This window comes from Eucalyptus grandis, chromosome 5 (assembly GCF_016545825.1).
Source record: "Eucalyptus grandis isolate ANBG69807.140 chromosome 5, ASM1654582v1, whole genome shotgun sequence".
Taxonomy (NCBI): Eukaryota; Viridiplantae; Streptophyta; class Magnoliopsida; order Myrtales; family Myrtaceae; genus Eucalyptus; species Eucalyptus grandis.
In genome coordinates, this window is record NC_052616.1 from 25,807,647 (window position 1) to 25,823,738 (window position 16,092).

Here is a 16,092-nt window from a genome sequence, read left to right on the forward strand (position 1 = left end):
GTCTCTTCGTCCAGCGTTTTCGAAGTTGCCAACATTAATGATCACAGTGAGAATAATAATCGGAGCCAAAAAGAAGTTTTATCTCCGCAATTTCGGCTAACCCTGACTTGTTCCCTACTAATAACCTCCACTGACATTCCAGAAAGCTCGTCTTTCTAGGTCGGTGACAACAGCACGCATGTATAAAATCTAACATGAAGAAAAGCAGCACACACGTATTCAATCTAAGACTTTGTGATAAATCTACTCTTTTATCAATTTCCGTGTCTTGTTGGCACCCCAAGCAACCTTGACAATGGCCTCGAGGGGTCATTGGCTTCTTGAGATTAAAAAAAGGGATATGTTCAACATAAAACTTGAAATTAGATTAAAAAAAATAAGTCCTAAAACTTGTCAATCAAAAATGGAAACAAAAAATTTTTTATTTTCCACGAGAGTTTTTCATTTACAAAAAATTAGCTTTTATCAACTTTTTTCGTCGGCCTTGGGCGGGGGTGGCCGCCTCGCCGGCCCCGGCGAGGGCCGGCGAAATAGACTCTAAAATTCATTAAATTTTTTTGAATTTAAATTAGGTAAAAGTGATCCCTTGTTATGGATGAGAGAGGGGATGATAGTTGTTTTTAATCTAATTTTTAAAGATTTTGAATAAAAAATAATTTTAAAAATCCATTTGAAAAATAAAAAAATCATTTAAAATATGATGCATTCGCTTTATATGTGCATATTACAAGTTTTAGATTTGAAACTTTTGTAAATCAAAATAGAGCAGAAAATCCATTCGAATCAAAATTGAAATAGCTCAATTTTTTTGGAAATAACAATTAGGTAAAGTGATCCCTTGTTATGGATGAGAGAGGGGATGATAGCTGTGGTAACAATTATTATTTCTCAAATAAGAATATTAGAAATTTTAGAGAATAAATTAATAGAAAAAAGGATTTTATATATATACACACGCCGGTAATGGCGCACGTTCCGCTGAAGCCGCCTACCGTACAATCGAATCATCAGTCAAATCTCCGACTAGGCTCCAAAAAAATAATAATAACCTCGTTCACCGGTCGCCTGCTTTCTGGTTTGTGCTCCCCTTTCCAAAAGATTTCGTCAGCTTTCGCTTTTGTGATCGTTATTCTCGTTATTTTTCCTTTTTTGTCTTATCTCCCTTACTCTCGTTGACGTGTCGCTTTTGTCCGCCTTTCATGCTCCTTCGTTCTCGTTGTTGTCTGATTTCCCTTACTCTCGTTCGCCTCTCGCTTTTGCCCCGTCTTCCCTATAAATACCATCACCGATTGCTCTCGATTCGCTCCCTCAGACCACCACCACCACCACCCTCCCAACGCACACTCTGTTCCCACACACACTGCGGCGATGACAGCATCAAGCCCAGCACCCCCTCCTCTGATCGACTTCCTCAGCAGCCCCGGCAACTTCTCCTCCTCTCCAATCCAGAATGCCGACATTGTGACACCCCCTCCCAACCCACACTATGTTCCCACACACACTGCGGCAGTGACGGCATCAAGCCCAGCACCCCCTCCTCTGACCGACTTCCTCGGCAGCCCCCGCAACTTCCCCTCCTCTCCAATCCAGAACGCTGACATTGTGACACACCAAGAGGGTAAGTAGATACATTTCATTCATTTGAAATATACGAAAGTTATCCTATGGCGACTTCCGTGTAGTTTACATTAATAAAGAAAAGAGAAGAAGAAGAAAGGAGAGAAGGAAAGAGACAAAAGGAGACTTTTTTCCAGCTGTCTTATGACCTACCTGAAACGAGAACTCCCAGAGCCGTCGACCTTTGACGTAACCCGCTTTGTCTGTGCAGAGAGGAATAGATCATCTGACGTCTCCTCGGAGTTGACGCTCCGCTTGTATCCGAGGGAGATCACAAAGAAGCTAACGAAAAGTGACGTTAACCACTTGGCGCGGCTGCTGCTTGCGCTGGACTGCCTCAAGGCCATGCTTCACGATATGGACGAGGAGATGAGGAGGCAGGTCGAGAGCACGGAGGGGATGGGGGTTGGCGTGGTGGACTTAAAGACAGGCAACGAGTACCAGTTCGTGTTCCCCGCTGGGGATCGGGGAGCTACTTGCTGAACGGGGGCTGGACCAAGCTGTTCGTCGAAAAGCAAGGGTTGAAGGTCGGGGACGAGGTCTGGATGTCCTGGGACAAGGGCTCGCGCAAGTTCTACTTTAATGTCCTTTAAGGTCCTTCACAAGGTTGCTCGTGGGACGTGCAATGCAGCGGCTTGAGTTATCTTTTTTTGTACTGTACTTTAAGTTTCCTTAACAGCAACTTCCTGATTCGCGTCGTCTGTGGCGGCGCATATCTTTACCTTAGTACTGCATCTATTATGTTTTCAAGCCGCTTGGTTTAGAATTTGAATAGAACAAATCCATCTCTTTTTGCTTGAGATATTCCTCACTCGGAGTTAGTACAGAACTTTACTTTCCTTTAATTACTTTTGATAAAAGATATTTCATTGTCAAAATAATTTCGGTGAAATCCTAAACACGGATTATTTCATCATTAAATGGTGGATCTTTTCAAGTATGCAATGACGGATTCTCATCGTCTTGAATTTCGTGCCTCTCTCTCCAAAAAAAAAAAAAAAAAACAAACAAACAAACAACATAGATCAAAAGAAAGCGAAGAAACCCATTAATACATTTGATTTCTTCCAATGTCAAATCTCCTCCGATCATCATCGATCACTCGCTGCCAGCGCTATTCATGGTTTGTTCGTGCCGTGTTTCCGATGTTGCCAACCTTAACCATGACAATGAGAATAACAACCGTAGCCAAGAAGAAGTTTTATCTCCACGTGTTGGGCTAACGGTCAACTTTTTTCCTGGTAGTACCATGCAGGGAATGTCTAGAAAGCTTTGTCTATCTCTACTGGGAACCACAAAGTATATTGACTGTGAATCCACGTAAATAAAGCAAAGAATCTCCCTGAAAGCTATACCCACGGTGCTTTTCCCCAGTACGTTGGCTGGCTTTAATAATTGCCACCCGTTCAGCAGCACGCACGCACGCACAAAATCTAGGATATTGACTTTATGGAAGGTTTGAGCATTGACTTTTTCGACGTTGAATTCGATCCAGTATCGATCTATTTTGTTTTTTATTTTCCTTGTTTGGCCGCATCATACGTGGTAAAGCATGTTTCTGCATGCCAATTTTGTGAGGAAAAAAAAAATTATCCAGTAACTTCATTAAATTTCACGTTGGTTGAAAATCGTTGGTGTAGACACCAATCATCCTATATAGTATAGTCAATGACTGACGTTGACGTGGATAATAAGTTTTGTTAATTTTTATTGAATTTTTGACTGTTTATTTTCTTTTCTCTTTTTTTCCCCTTTTTTTCCACGGGACTAGTGACCCCGTTGGACTAGGGTGAGAGTTGTGACGCCCTTATCCAACATGATAAGGAAAAAAAATAGAAAGAAAATAAAAATAAAAAACAGATTTTCTAAAATAATATAAAAAAACAATTATTAAAAGGAGTGTATGGAAGAAAATCAAATCAAATTTTCCATATCGAACGGTAGAAAATATTTTCTAATTTATTTTTAAGTTTTAATCAAACATCGGAAATATTATCATTTTTCTGGTAGCTAGCTTTATAAAAATGATTTTCAGATTTTTTCTTTTTTGAAAAATCGTCATAATTTTTGCGAAATAAATCGAGTTTAAATTTAATTTCCAAGCACCCAAAAAAATACGACGCACGCCGTGTTGCACGGGATCTTAGAGAGTTCCGAATGCCAAAGGGGGATCAAGACATATTCGTGGTCCCTGGTGGGCAAACAGCTGGGCCCCTACAAAGCAATCAGACAGCGGTCGATTTTCAAGCCCAAAGCAAAAGTTTATTGAGAAAAAAAATCCTCCGCATCCAGCATTAACATCGATAAACGCACATCGCACCACATGATGGTGTCAGGAGCCTTTTTGCCCTTTATGGAAGCGTACCTGGATCGATCGGACACCCCAAACCGTGATTGGAGTTTACGAAAAGTCAAGAACCGATGATCTTGCGGCCAATTTGTTCGAAAAAACAAATGATGAAACCCTACTTGGCAAGAACACATCTAATTCTTGGAGTGAGCTTGTATTGTTAGTTTTTTTTTTTTTAAAGTACCACACAAATGATCAAATCACTCACGAAAATCAATCCGATTACCAAGTGAGCTTGTATTGTTAGTTTATTATATTGAGCTCGTGTTGCTCCATATTGCACGTTGCAATAATTGGCATGAAATTGCTGTGGATCATTTTGTTGCTTTGTCCCTCTAGTTCTTGGAGTTCTATACCCTGTGTTTGCTTTCTAAACTTGCACAATGCCCTATTGAGCTTTGTTAGGTCATCATCTCGAGAAGACCACCGCTAAAGAAGTTCAACAAATAAAATAAAATAAAAATCAAAGTGGGAAGATAGTAGGGTAAAAGAGTGAAATTTTTCTAACTCTCTATTGAAAAAGTCAATGTGCTTTTGATCCGTGCTTCGGCGCACGCAATAATAAAGAACAAAAGATCAGTGGCCGGCTCCCATGTGCAGTCCTTTTTCTTCTATCGCCGACGACGACTTGACAACCGGCTAAAGAGGATTCTCGGTCATTGCTAATGGTGGTGCTGAGGCCAGAAGAAAAAGTGTGATAAGCATGCTACGTCCAATCCTCGGACTTACCGACAAAATTTGCACGGCAATAAATATGGTTAGACCTACTTTTAATTATTGTCGATGTTCGATTTCCTCCAGCACAAATCTTCTCACAACGTCATCGATCACTCGCCGCCGGCACCAACGATGGCTTCTTCGTCCTATGTTTCGATGTTACCAACATTGACAATGATAAGAAGGAGAATTGGAGCAAAACATAGGATGATGATAAGAAGGAGAATCGGAGCTAGGAAGTGAATTCATCTTCACCTTCCTAGCTAACCCTCAACTTGTTCCCTACTCAGACATGCAATAACATTCGAGACAGCTTCTCTTTCTTGATCATGAACACCAGCTGTGGCGACCCGCATCAAAATATCAATCTAGTTCCGCTTTAGGCCGACAAGGGATGAACAATTAGGAAAACATTCGGCACGAATGGCTTGCTAATTGTTGGACGATTTATGTATAAGATAATCCTAAAGAGTAATGATACATGATCCGAAAGTCTAATTTTGATTGCACCCTATGGCATCATAGAGATTGTGATTACAAAACTAAATGATGAGTATATGTTGTCGCATGCTATCCTAGTCGGACCAAATTTGGTCCATCTTAGTCGGCTTTCGTGTTTCATCACATGACTGTTTACTTGTTTGGGTTGACAAGTCCCTTAGATTTACTGTCGATTTCCGAGCGCCCAAGAAAATATTGTGCATGTGGTGTCGCATAGGTTATAGAAGATGCCGACAGCCAAAAGGGAATCAATAGCGACACGTGAAGGACAGAGGATGGACCATACAGAAGAAATCCCAAAGCGGCGTAATTCCAAGCCCAAAGCAAAAGTTTATTGAGAAAAGCTTCTCGCAACCCCTAGTACAGAACGCGACACTGGGGAAAGCTAAAGCTGATTTTGTTGGATTGACTCGATGAAATGTGACAATATGGTACGAACTTCACCCGCTCGCTCTTGGATACTTTGCGATCGATTCTATATACCGTACCTAAATTAGTGCTCTTTTCACTCTCCCCTCTCCCCGCCTAAAAATGCCCTATCGACTACCAACCACCCCACATTCTCGTCACACACCGTCGCACTGATAGGCTCAATCTCAGACTCACCCCTTGTGACCGACTTCACCCAACTCCTCCAATTCAGAATAGCAACATGGTGACGCCCCAGGAGCGTGAGCTCCCAGTGATAGACCTGAGTCAGCCGTGTGCAGAGGCCATATGCTGGGCAGCCAAAGAATATGAATTCTTCCTGGTGATGAACCATGGGATCAGCAGTGAGCTGCTTAAGAAGATGACGAGGGAGCAGATGAAGCTGTTCGACAACTCCTCCCGCACCTCCCCCCTGCCCAGTTCTCCTGGCCTGAGGCCTTCCATTTCCTTTTCACGAAGATTTATGACCCCTCTTTCTACGGCCAATTCACCTCTCTCAGAGGAGTGATGATGGAGTTCGCCCCCGCCATGTCTTGGCTAGCCAGGATGCTGGCGGGGTCCTAGCCGAGAATCTCAAGCATCGGACCACAGCAAGTTCAACAAGATATGCCACGAGAGCACGTGCTTCCTCCAGCTGAACCACTATCCGGTGTGCCCGCTCTCGCCGGAGACGTTCCGGCCAGTGCCCCACGCAGACGTTGACTTCCTGACCATTTTCTACCCAGACCAGGTACGAGGCATCCGTTTCCGCAAGGACTCCCGATGGGTCGTGGTCAAGCCCATCCGTGCCGCTCTTATCGCCAGCATTGGAGACCTTCTTCAGGTAACCAAAAAAAGAAAGCACAAACTCAAAACAATGATTATCCAATCAATGCTCATCCAATTCTTCAATGCTCCGACTTTCTCGTGTCTCGAACGAGGACAATGATTAACGCGGGTATGAATTGCTCATCTTTCTTTGGGCAGGCGTGGAGCAATGACGTGTACAGGAGTGTGGAGCAAAAGGTGGAGACAAACAGCGAGGTGGAGAGATACTCCGTTGCTTTCTCCCTCTGCCCTTCGTGCGACTCTCAGATCGGGAGCTGCAGAAAGCCCTCCGTCTACAGAAAGTTCACTTATGATGAATACCGGAAGTAAGTACAAGAGGACATCGAAAGAACCGGCCACAAAGTTGGTGTCCCACGTTTCAGGCTAATGGGAATGTAAACACAGTTCGTGTGAGGTATCTGAAATGAAAACTCCCGAGTCGTCGACCTCTGACGTAACCCGCTTTGTTTGTGCAGAGAGGAAGATATCATCTGACCTCTCCACAGAGTTGACGCTCCAGTGGGACCCGTGGAAGATCAAGAAGAAGCTAACGGAAAGCGACCTCAATTACTCGTCGCGGCTCCTGCTTCTGTGGGACTGCGTGAAGACTCACGTGTTCCAATGGATGGGAAAGGAGATGGTGGACCAGTTCGAGAGAGAGGAGGGGATGGAGGTCATTAGGAGGGACGCGGACACAGGTGGCGAGCACTGGCTTGTGTTCCACCGCTGGAAGTCGGCGGGGTCTTACGTGCTGAACTATGGCTGGACCAAGCAGTTCGTCTAAGGGCGAGGGTTGGATGTCGGAGACGAGACCGGGATGCTCTGGGACATGGTATCTCGCAAATTCCACTTTTCGGTCCTTCGCAAGGTTGCTCAGGCGGCCGCTTGAGTCTGTATTAGAAAGTTTTCGCGATAGGATCTTGTTCTCTCTCTGTTTTTTTTTTTTTTTTCCTAATATTGGTCTGTGACTGGGAGCTTTGGGGTTTATCTTGTTTTTTCCACATAGTGTTAAGTTTTTCTTTTTCGATTCAAACGGTATATGATTCAGAGCTAATTGAGGAGATGTTATTTGTTCACTTTATTGGGTTTGTCAATTAGCTAACCATGAATTATTTCGTCATTAAAAGGGTGGATCTTTTCAAGTTCTAATCTGCTGCAATGCTAGAATCTTGGGCACCGATGGAACCTTTTCCCCTTAAACCACAGTTGACAAAAGTGATGATGAAAGTCCTCGCGTCACTAACATCCTACGGACCCAAGCTCATCCTACCCCTCCCTGCAGCTTGCTTGTCAGCCTTTCGCTTCACCCTTTTGGGCTTTATGTTACTTGAGGAAGGAAGGCTTCGTTTTCCTTGGCCTCTCACTGTCAGTTTCTCCTTTTAAGATAGCTTTATGGCGCAATATGCTCTGCTGCCCTCCGTTGGTTTGTGTTCGGAATGTGGTAATGTCCTTGCTAGTCTTCATATTGCAGCTTCTCTGTTCTGTAATGTGAGTTGTTGGTTAATTATATTGAGCATGTGTTGCTTCATATTGCATGCTATGAGTGGTATGCAGCTTTATTGGACTTCAAAGTTCGACATGTAATTGCTGTTTGATCATTTGCTGCTTGTCCCTCTGGTTCTTGGAGTTCTATACTTCCAGAATGTGCTATTCTGTTTCGTTAGGTTATCATCTCAAGAAGACCAAGCAAAGGAGGTGCACAAAAAAAGGAAATCAAAGTGGGAAATAGCAGGGTAGAAAAAAGAAACTTTCGTAATGCTAGATGGAAAAAGCCAGTGTATTGTTGATCGAAAGTGCTTATGTGTACACAATAGAAAGCTAATGAGAGAATAAAGACTAGTGGCTAGAGGCCCCTCTGCTCTCAATTACATTTCTCTCTTTCCTCAAGTCACCACGAGACAGAAACAATGCAGAATTATTGATTTATTGCTTCTCTGAGACTTTGTGGCCTGCTGCTAATCATGTGGTTGCAGAAGAATCTAGGTCATTACTGATGGTGATCCTGACAACGGAAGGATAAGTGTGATAAGCACGTTATATCTCTTCCTCTGCTTACTAGGAAAACTTGCACAGTGAAAGGCGTATCGTCTAATTGCTTGATAATTGACAGGCTTTTGTCGATGACCTCCATCTATATTTCCTTAAGCCCTAATGGTTATGACTAAGTATTGTAATCTATTTCTTTCTGTGCTTCTTCACAAGCTAATTACTTATTTTATCCAACCACCTGTTTTTGTTTGATGTTTTTCGTACATTAGGTGCTTCTTGGAGATGTAGGAGCTGGACAATCTGGCTTGGTACTGCGGTTTGTTAAAGGCCAATACATTGAATTTCAGGTTCACGAGACTCAATTGTTGATTTATGAGGTTGATTTTGTTTCTTTCAATGATAGTTGCTTGACTTTGAAGTACTTCTGATGTTGTAGGAATCCACCACTCTTTTCTCAGACTTTGGCTATAAATGATGCAACTGTGAAGTTTGAGATCTGAGATACTGCTAGCCAAGAGAGATACCGCAGCTTGGCTCCCGTGTACTGTAGAGGAGCTGCTGTGGCAATCATTGTATATCATGACAAATTTAGTAAGTGAAACTAACAACAAACCAATTATGGGCTCCAATGCTGTATTAAGTTGCTAAGTCGACAAATCTTTGATTGTGGGAAGAGATCTTGTTGCAAAGTTATAGTTTCCACTACAAGAAAATGCATGTAATATTGGCTTTATTTCTCTGTGTTGTTGAAGATCCTTGTCCATATAAGAATTTAGTGAAATTAATCTTTACAATTCTGCATCTGCTTCGGTGCTCTGCAGCTCAGTGCTTTCCTTTGTCTTAGATGTTTCCCAAGCAAAGTGACAATACTGCTTTCTTGCTTGTAGGCATCATTTGAGTGAGCCAAAAAGTGGGTGCAAGAACTTCAAGCACAGGGTAGTGATAATTCTTTTTAGCTTAACTTCTCTATGTTATAGTTATTTGTTTGGATTTGTTGTTGTTTTGCAGAAAAAGTGGTTGCTTGTTATCCTTTCGCTTCCCCCTTTGGGCTTTGTAATACTTGAGTAAGGGAGGGTTCGTTTTACTTGCCCTCTGACTGTCAGTTTCTCCATTTAAGTTAGCTTCGTGGAGCAATTTGTGATGCTGCTCGCTGTTAATGTGTGTTTGAGCTGTGATGATGTCCTCAATAGTCTTCAATTTGCAGCTTCTCTGTTCTGTAATTTGTGTCGTTGCTTGCTTATATTAAATATGCACTGCTTCATATTGCACGCAATGAGTGGTATGCAGCTTTATTGGACTTCAAAATTTGACATGAAGTTGTTATTTGATCATTTCATGCTTTGTCTCTATGGTTCTTGGGAGTTCTACACCTCTTTTCATCTTTCTAAATTTCCAGAACGCCCTATTGTGCTCTGCTAGGTTACCATCTCGAGATGATAGTGCCAAATAGGTGCAGCAAAAAAAAAAAAAAAAAAAAAAAAAAAAAATCCAAAGTGGGAAAATAGCAGGGTAGAAAAGTGAAATTCTGGTAACGCTAGATTGAAAAAGTCGATGTATAGTTGATCAAAAGTGCTTATGTGTATACAATAGAAAGCTAATGAGAAAATAAAGATTAGGGGCAAGAGGCCCTTATGCGATCATTTTTCTGCATTACTTCTCTGTGACTTTGCAGCCTTCTGCCAATCACCTGAGCATCTATTACACTACTAATGGTGATCCTGGCACCGGAAGCATAAGTGTGATGAACATATTATATTGCTTCCTCTGCTTACTTAGAAAACTTGCACAGTGAAAAGCCTATCATCTTGTTCTTTCAAAATTGCAGGCTTTTGTTGATAACCTCCATCTATATTTCCTTAAGTGCTTTAACATGAAATGGTTATGATTAGGTATTGTGATCTATTTCTTTCTGTGCTTCTTCACGGGCTGATTACATATTTAATCAAACCCTCTGTTATTGCTTGTTTTTTGTTCATTAGGTGCTTGTAGGAGATGTTGGAGCTGGAAAATCTAGCTTAGTACTGTGGTTTGTTAAAGGCCAGTTCGTTGAATTTGTGGTTCACAAAACTAGAGTATTGATTTATAATATTCAGCTGATTTCGCTTTTATCATAGGAGCTTGACTATGAAGTACTTCTGATGTGGTGGGAATCCAGCATCGACACTGCCTTCTATTCTCATACTCTGGCTGTAAATGATGCTACAGTGAAGTCTGAGATCTGGGATACAGCTGGCCAAGAGTGATACCACAGCTTGGCTCCCATGTACTACGGAGGAGCTGCCATGGCAATCATTGTGCATGACATGACGAACCTAGTAAGTGAAGCTAACAACAAACCTATTATCGCCTCCAATGCTGTATGACGTTGCTAAGCCGACTAATCTTTGACTGTTGCAAGAGATCTTCGTGCAAAGTAATAGTTTTCACTACAAAATTCACGTGATATGTGAATCGGCTTCTTTTGGCTTCCAATTTTAGCATTCTAGCACTTCAGTTTTCAAAAGATGTCCATTTTCTGATAATGAAGTTGTAAATGCTGGTCCTTTACTTTTGATTCTTAGGAACCATCACTGACTTTCCACGTACAAATTTGTGTCCTCAAGAGGTCATTACATATTATTTACTTGAAATTTTGCTCCCATGGTATGAGTTCTCCGTGGAATTACCAAAGAGCAAACCAATTTATCTTTCTCTAGAGGCCTGGCTAACCTTTGTTGGGTTGGAGTCAAGATTAATTGTTTGGTTTCTGTTGTGAATGTGCTTCTTGTTCTTGCTGTGTATTTTGGCAGGTGGTCGCTTATAATAAACTCAATGAGTATAACAATTCTAGTTTCCTAAGACGTTGCATGTTGGCAGTCTCACATCAATGATGATAATGTTGGCAGTCTGACAATTGTTCTGTTCTTTGATCTCAGCATTTCATTTTAATGATCTTGTGGTGTCACAAGTGAGCTTGTTTTGAGTATATCTCTATTAGAGGCATACTATATTGTTGTCCCCGCTTATGTTGATGTAAACTTCAACTGTCTTCCTTGAAGATTTTCTCTCTTTCTTCCACACGATATACTTGAAGCTGGTTATTGATGTATCATTCTAATCATGGTGCATGATCCAATTTTTCTTTTTATATATTATCCCCATTTTTTTGAGGTCGATCTTGTTGCTGCGCCCTCCCTAGCAAAATACTTACAGGATAGTTTCCACTCTTTAACCTTAAGGTTGGGGAAAGGAGGGAAGTCCCCTATCTCAAAAAAGGATTACTGCCTTCGCATAACATTACTGATTCCTCTTGCTAATTATTCATGTTACCCTTATAATCTAACTTCCTTTTTTTATTTCTCTCTGTGTTCATATTTACGTTAAGTGTAGGCTAGTGTATGGAGGTGAGGCATTGATCTGACTGTTTGTATGACAATGACATGTGATGTGCTCAAATATGGTTCTATTTATCTGCCTTGCTAAAGATCTATGTCCATATTGGAAAACTTTACCTTTACGGTTATGCATCTGCTTTGGTGCTCTGCAGTTTAGTGCTTTCTTTTGGCTTAGATGTTTTCCTAGCAAAGTGACAGGACTGTTTTCTTGCTTGTAGGCATCATTTGAGCTAGCCAAAAAGTGGGTGCAAGAACTTCAAGCACAGGGTCGTGATTAAATCTTTTTGCTTAACTTCTTTATGTTATAGTTATTTGTTTGGCTTTGCCATTGGCTATCCCGTTTATTTATGTTTCATGGCTTCTATGTAGGTAGACTTTTCAACTTCTTGGTCTGCAATATGCTTGTGACTTTTTGTTCTTCTTTGCTTGGGTTAAGAGAGACATTTTTTTGTGTTTAGTATGACCATGGGGTGCCAGTATACACAATTATAGTGTGTAATTTATTGTGCAGATGTTTAGATGAGGCCTCCTTATGTTTCTTCAGCAAGAAACCTTGTATCATCTTACAATAATTTCATGGTCAGTATTTGAGCTAACTAGCTGTCTCCACTCTTGTCAAAGGTAACCCTAACACGATTGTGGCTCTCGCTGGAAATAAAGGGAATTTGTTTGATGCCTGGAAGGTTACAGCAGAGGCAATTACAGTTTTCCTGCTGTTTTGCTTTTGAGATGATTGCTTCTGTTTTGTCCAAAATTATGCTTTCTTTTATCAAGAGGACAGTGCAGTTTCATTGAGGTGGCAATAAGGGAGTGCCTACCTCAGTACCCGCTTGGTGTGGGATATCTACATCTTCCAATCTCATGCAATGTTTGGAGAAGAAATCAATTGATAAGAACCAAGACTCCTATTTATTTACTATCTACTTCTGAACACGCTCCTATTCCTCACCCTTCTCTGTAGCCAAAATTTTGTATGAGGAATCTTCTGTGGATACTTCTATTTATCTTTGCACAGTCTGATGCCTATACAAGCCTATAGTTGTCTGCAAAGAACAGAAATCATCTCATTGGATACAGATGTGTGAAATCAGGAAAGTTAGTCTCTTGAAGTTTTATCCTTGTTATAGGTAATAGGTTGAGAGACTGTTCGTGCTGCTTTTGATGCTTATTTGTCGTCCTTGGGGTATCCTTATGCGTTCTGGACTCCTAATGAAAGGTGGAAATTGATGATTACTAACTCCTGAAGGTGAAAACTTATAACTATAGCAAATTGCAGGCATCAAAATGTTGTTATTTGAGTTGGTTAGATAGAATAAACACAGAGCGAAGAACGAGTGTCTCCATTGATTTTTTATGATCTGAGTTGACTCCAATTCAAAGTGGTCCTTGTACTTACCAAAAAAAAAAAATAAAAAAATTCAAAGTGGTCCTTGTCATTTACAAAGATGACAGACTTTTTTGGAGCTCAATTGGAAGACAAGCTATGCATTAATTAGCCAACCCTAACCTTGTCGAGCTCAATGCCAATAGGCAAGGCATTAGAAGAAGTTGATTGATTATGCAATGGCACTGTTGAAAATGAGTTTATGGCTTAGTTTTTAATCAGTGTAAAGGTTTTAGTTGATCATCTCTATAATTGATATCAGTCAAAGGAGAATCTGTAGGTTCGGTCCAGATTGTTGGATAAGGACCGGGACGTTAGTCAATGAGACTCATTTTCAATTGTTGTCCTCTATAAATTGCTCACGTCTGGCAGGAAGTGCAAACACATGCCCAAGGACACGGTCTCTTCTTTATGGAAACGTCTGCAAAAACTGCTGCAAATGTCAATGACATTTTCTATGAAATAGGTATTACTGTCTTGTCAATGAATTCGTCTTGTGAATGCATAATTCGTATCATGCATGTCACTGCATTGACTGGTTTTCATTTAAATGTACTCGCCTTTGCTGTAGAAACTGCATAATGTGAACTCTGTAATTAGGTTTACGAATTTGGATATTGCTATAATCTGTCTCTTTTATCAACCGAGGATGGTTTTCATTGACTGGTTTTCATTTATATGATGAAATGTTTCCATCAATTTTTGTGGTGCACATTTTCTTAGTTTGTTGATGCCATATAATTTGCTGTTTTATTTCTCATGGATACAGTGAAGAGACTACCCAGAGTTTAGTGAGCTCCGAACCCCTCGGGAATGGTTCTCATGGACGGACCCACAGAAGGGACGGCGGCCGCATTGTGTTTTTCTCAAAGTAGCCCTCGTCTGTGCTTTCTGTAAAAGCCCTTGACTCCTCCCAAAATGCATGATGAAATGTACAGGCGATGTCAATTTAGGCCCCTCTAATGCACAGTGTTACCAAGGGTGTGTGATATACAATCTTTCATATATAAATGTAATGACTATGGTTTGGCTCCTATATTGATCTCTAGCCGTGAGGATTGAGAATCAGTTTCGATGCTCCTAATGATATTCTGACTTAGGATCCTTTTGGTGGTAGGATCGTGGGGTGTTGGCCATTGAGGTTTCTCAGCAAAATTTGCAACTCTCTTTTTCATGTTTTGATGGTCGAGAATCTCTAGTTTGCAGCAATCACCTTTTGTCTTTTCTCAAAAGCTTAAAAGATTGGTCACCGAGACGATGATGTGCTTGTATTAAGACATAAAACCATAAAACCAATGCACATCCGCGGTTTAGTTTCCTATTCTGATTAGCATAAGCTTTCACCATGAAGTAGGAAACCTTGAACTTCATTCATGTCCAAGATTAATTAAATATCATTTAAAGAACCCAACACTACATTTATTGTATACCTTAAAGCATGTATATAATATATAAGAAAAGAGCGGAAAATTTCGTATATTACGATAATAGAAAAGAAACGACTCTAGAATATTGAAGACATTGGAATTGGGCTTTAAAGCACTGCTCAACAAGAATTGAATAGCAGCAAGATTCAATCACTACTATTCTAGCTCTAAAGATCAAAGGTTTTTTTCCCTTGGTCACCTAACAACAAAAGAAATACTAATTCAAGTTCAAATCTAATTGAATGATATGGTGGTCTCTTTAATTGATCAGTACTCGGTTTCACAAGGTGCTAATTCGCCTTGCGAAGAAGGCTGAAATGGAACTTGCTAGCAATAGAATCCCAACATATCCCGATCTCATCGCCTTCCGCCAACCCCCTCCGCTGCACGAACTCCTTCATCCAACAACCCTTCAGGACGTAGGACCCCGACGATGCCCAGTAAGCAAACACCAGTTGGTGCTCGGAGCGCGTGTCCGCGTCCCACACCACGACCTCGGCACCCTCGCTGCTCTTGGCTCGCCTCGCTCTCTCTTCATCCATGCATGGGAGCACGTAGGTCGCCACGCCCACCCGCGGGATCAAGAGCCTCGACAGTTGGCCAAGATCGCTCTTCGTAAGCGTCTTCTTGATCTTGTAAGGGTCATAGCGCAGCACCAGCTCCGTGGAAACGTCCCCGCATCTCTCTTCCTCTCCTTCACATTCTGAGGCCCCTCTCTTTCCCTTCTGGCTTCTACAGCGCTTCGCCTTCTTATCCACAATCGGAGTTCCGTCATCAGTGAGTGAGGCCGTGGACTTTCGCTCCGGTCGGGTTGGAGCGGCACTGAGTTCCTTAGTGTCCAAGTAACCCCTTGTCGGATCCGGCGTGAGAGGAAAGAAGACGCGAGCCGGCACCACCACTGCAGCAGACGAAGTTTCTCGGCCCACTTCTTCGTGATTCCTCTCGTGGTCGTGCAGATGAGAAACGCATGACGAAGAGCCGATCGACGGCAGCAGCGTGTGTAACTCGTCTCTCGGGACGTCGCCAGTCGGAGGCAATTCCAGGGTGAAGGGATCGACAAGCTTCATGGTTTTCGGGTCGAAGAAACAGGAAAAAGAGCTCCGCAAGAACAACAGAGGGCAACACTGCGCAGAGAAATTTAGAGAGAGAGAGAGAGAGAGAGAGAGAGAGAGAGAGAGAGAGAGACAACGTTGGAGAGAGAATAGAAGCCAAGACGACGAGGACTAGGAGGTTGGAGAGAATTTATAGTTTACCGTTGTTTGCCGTTGGAAATGGGATTAGGAGTCCGGTTCGGATTAGTGTACGTCGGGGATTACTAAAGAAAAAAAGAAGAAAAAAAGAAGGAAATAAATCCAAGATTCCAGATTGATTTCCTAACGAAGATCGGCTTTTTTCTTCTTCTTCTTTTTTTCCCTTTTCCGTAAGAGATTGAAGGACAAATTCATTCATTTCCGCTTAAATTTTCCCACTAATTGTTTTTTCTTTTTTCAATAATAG

General features: G+C 41.7%; 2 protein-coding genes and 2 pseudogenes across 2 annotated transcripts; 3 read left to right on the forward strand and 1 right to left on the reverse strand.

Moving 5' to 3' along the window:
* The first annotated feature begins 5,837 nt into the window (after nucleotides 1–5,837).
* LOC104446591 lies at nucleotides 5,838–6,820 on the forward strand (annotated as a pseudogene).
* Nucleotides 6,821–6,845: 25 nt separating this feature from the next.
* Nucleotides 6,846–7,205, forward strand: LOC120285946 (putative B3 domain-containing protein At1g78640). Its single transcript, XM_039313527.1, has one exon. It carries the CDS (start codon nucleotides 6,846–6,848, stop codon nucleotides 7,203–7,205), a length of 360 nt encoding a protein of 119 aa, XP_039169461.1.
* A 2,477-nt stretch (nucleotides 7,206–9,682) lies between these two features.
* On the forward strand, nucleotides 9,683–14,065 carry LOC104430823 (annotated as a pseudogene).
* Nucleotides 14,066–14,885: 820 nt separating this feature from the next.
* Nucleotides 14,886–15,662, reverse strand: LOC104430822 (B3 domain-containing protein At2g33720-like). The gene has a single exon (XM_010043546.2). The coding sequence runs from the start codon at nucleotides 15,660–15,662 to the stop codon at nucleotides 14,886–14,888; it is 777 nt and encodes a 258-aa protein (XP_010041848.2).
* Nucleotides 15,663–16,092: the final 430 nt, after the last annotated feature.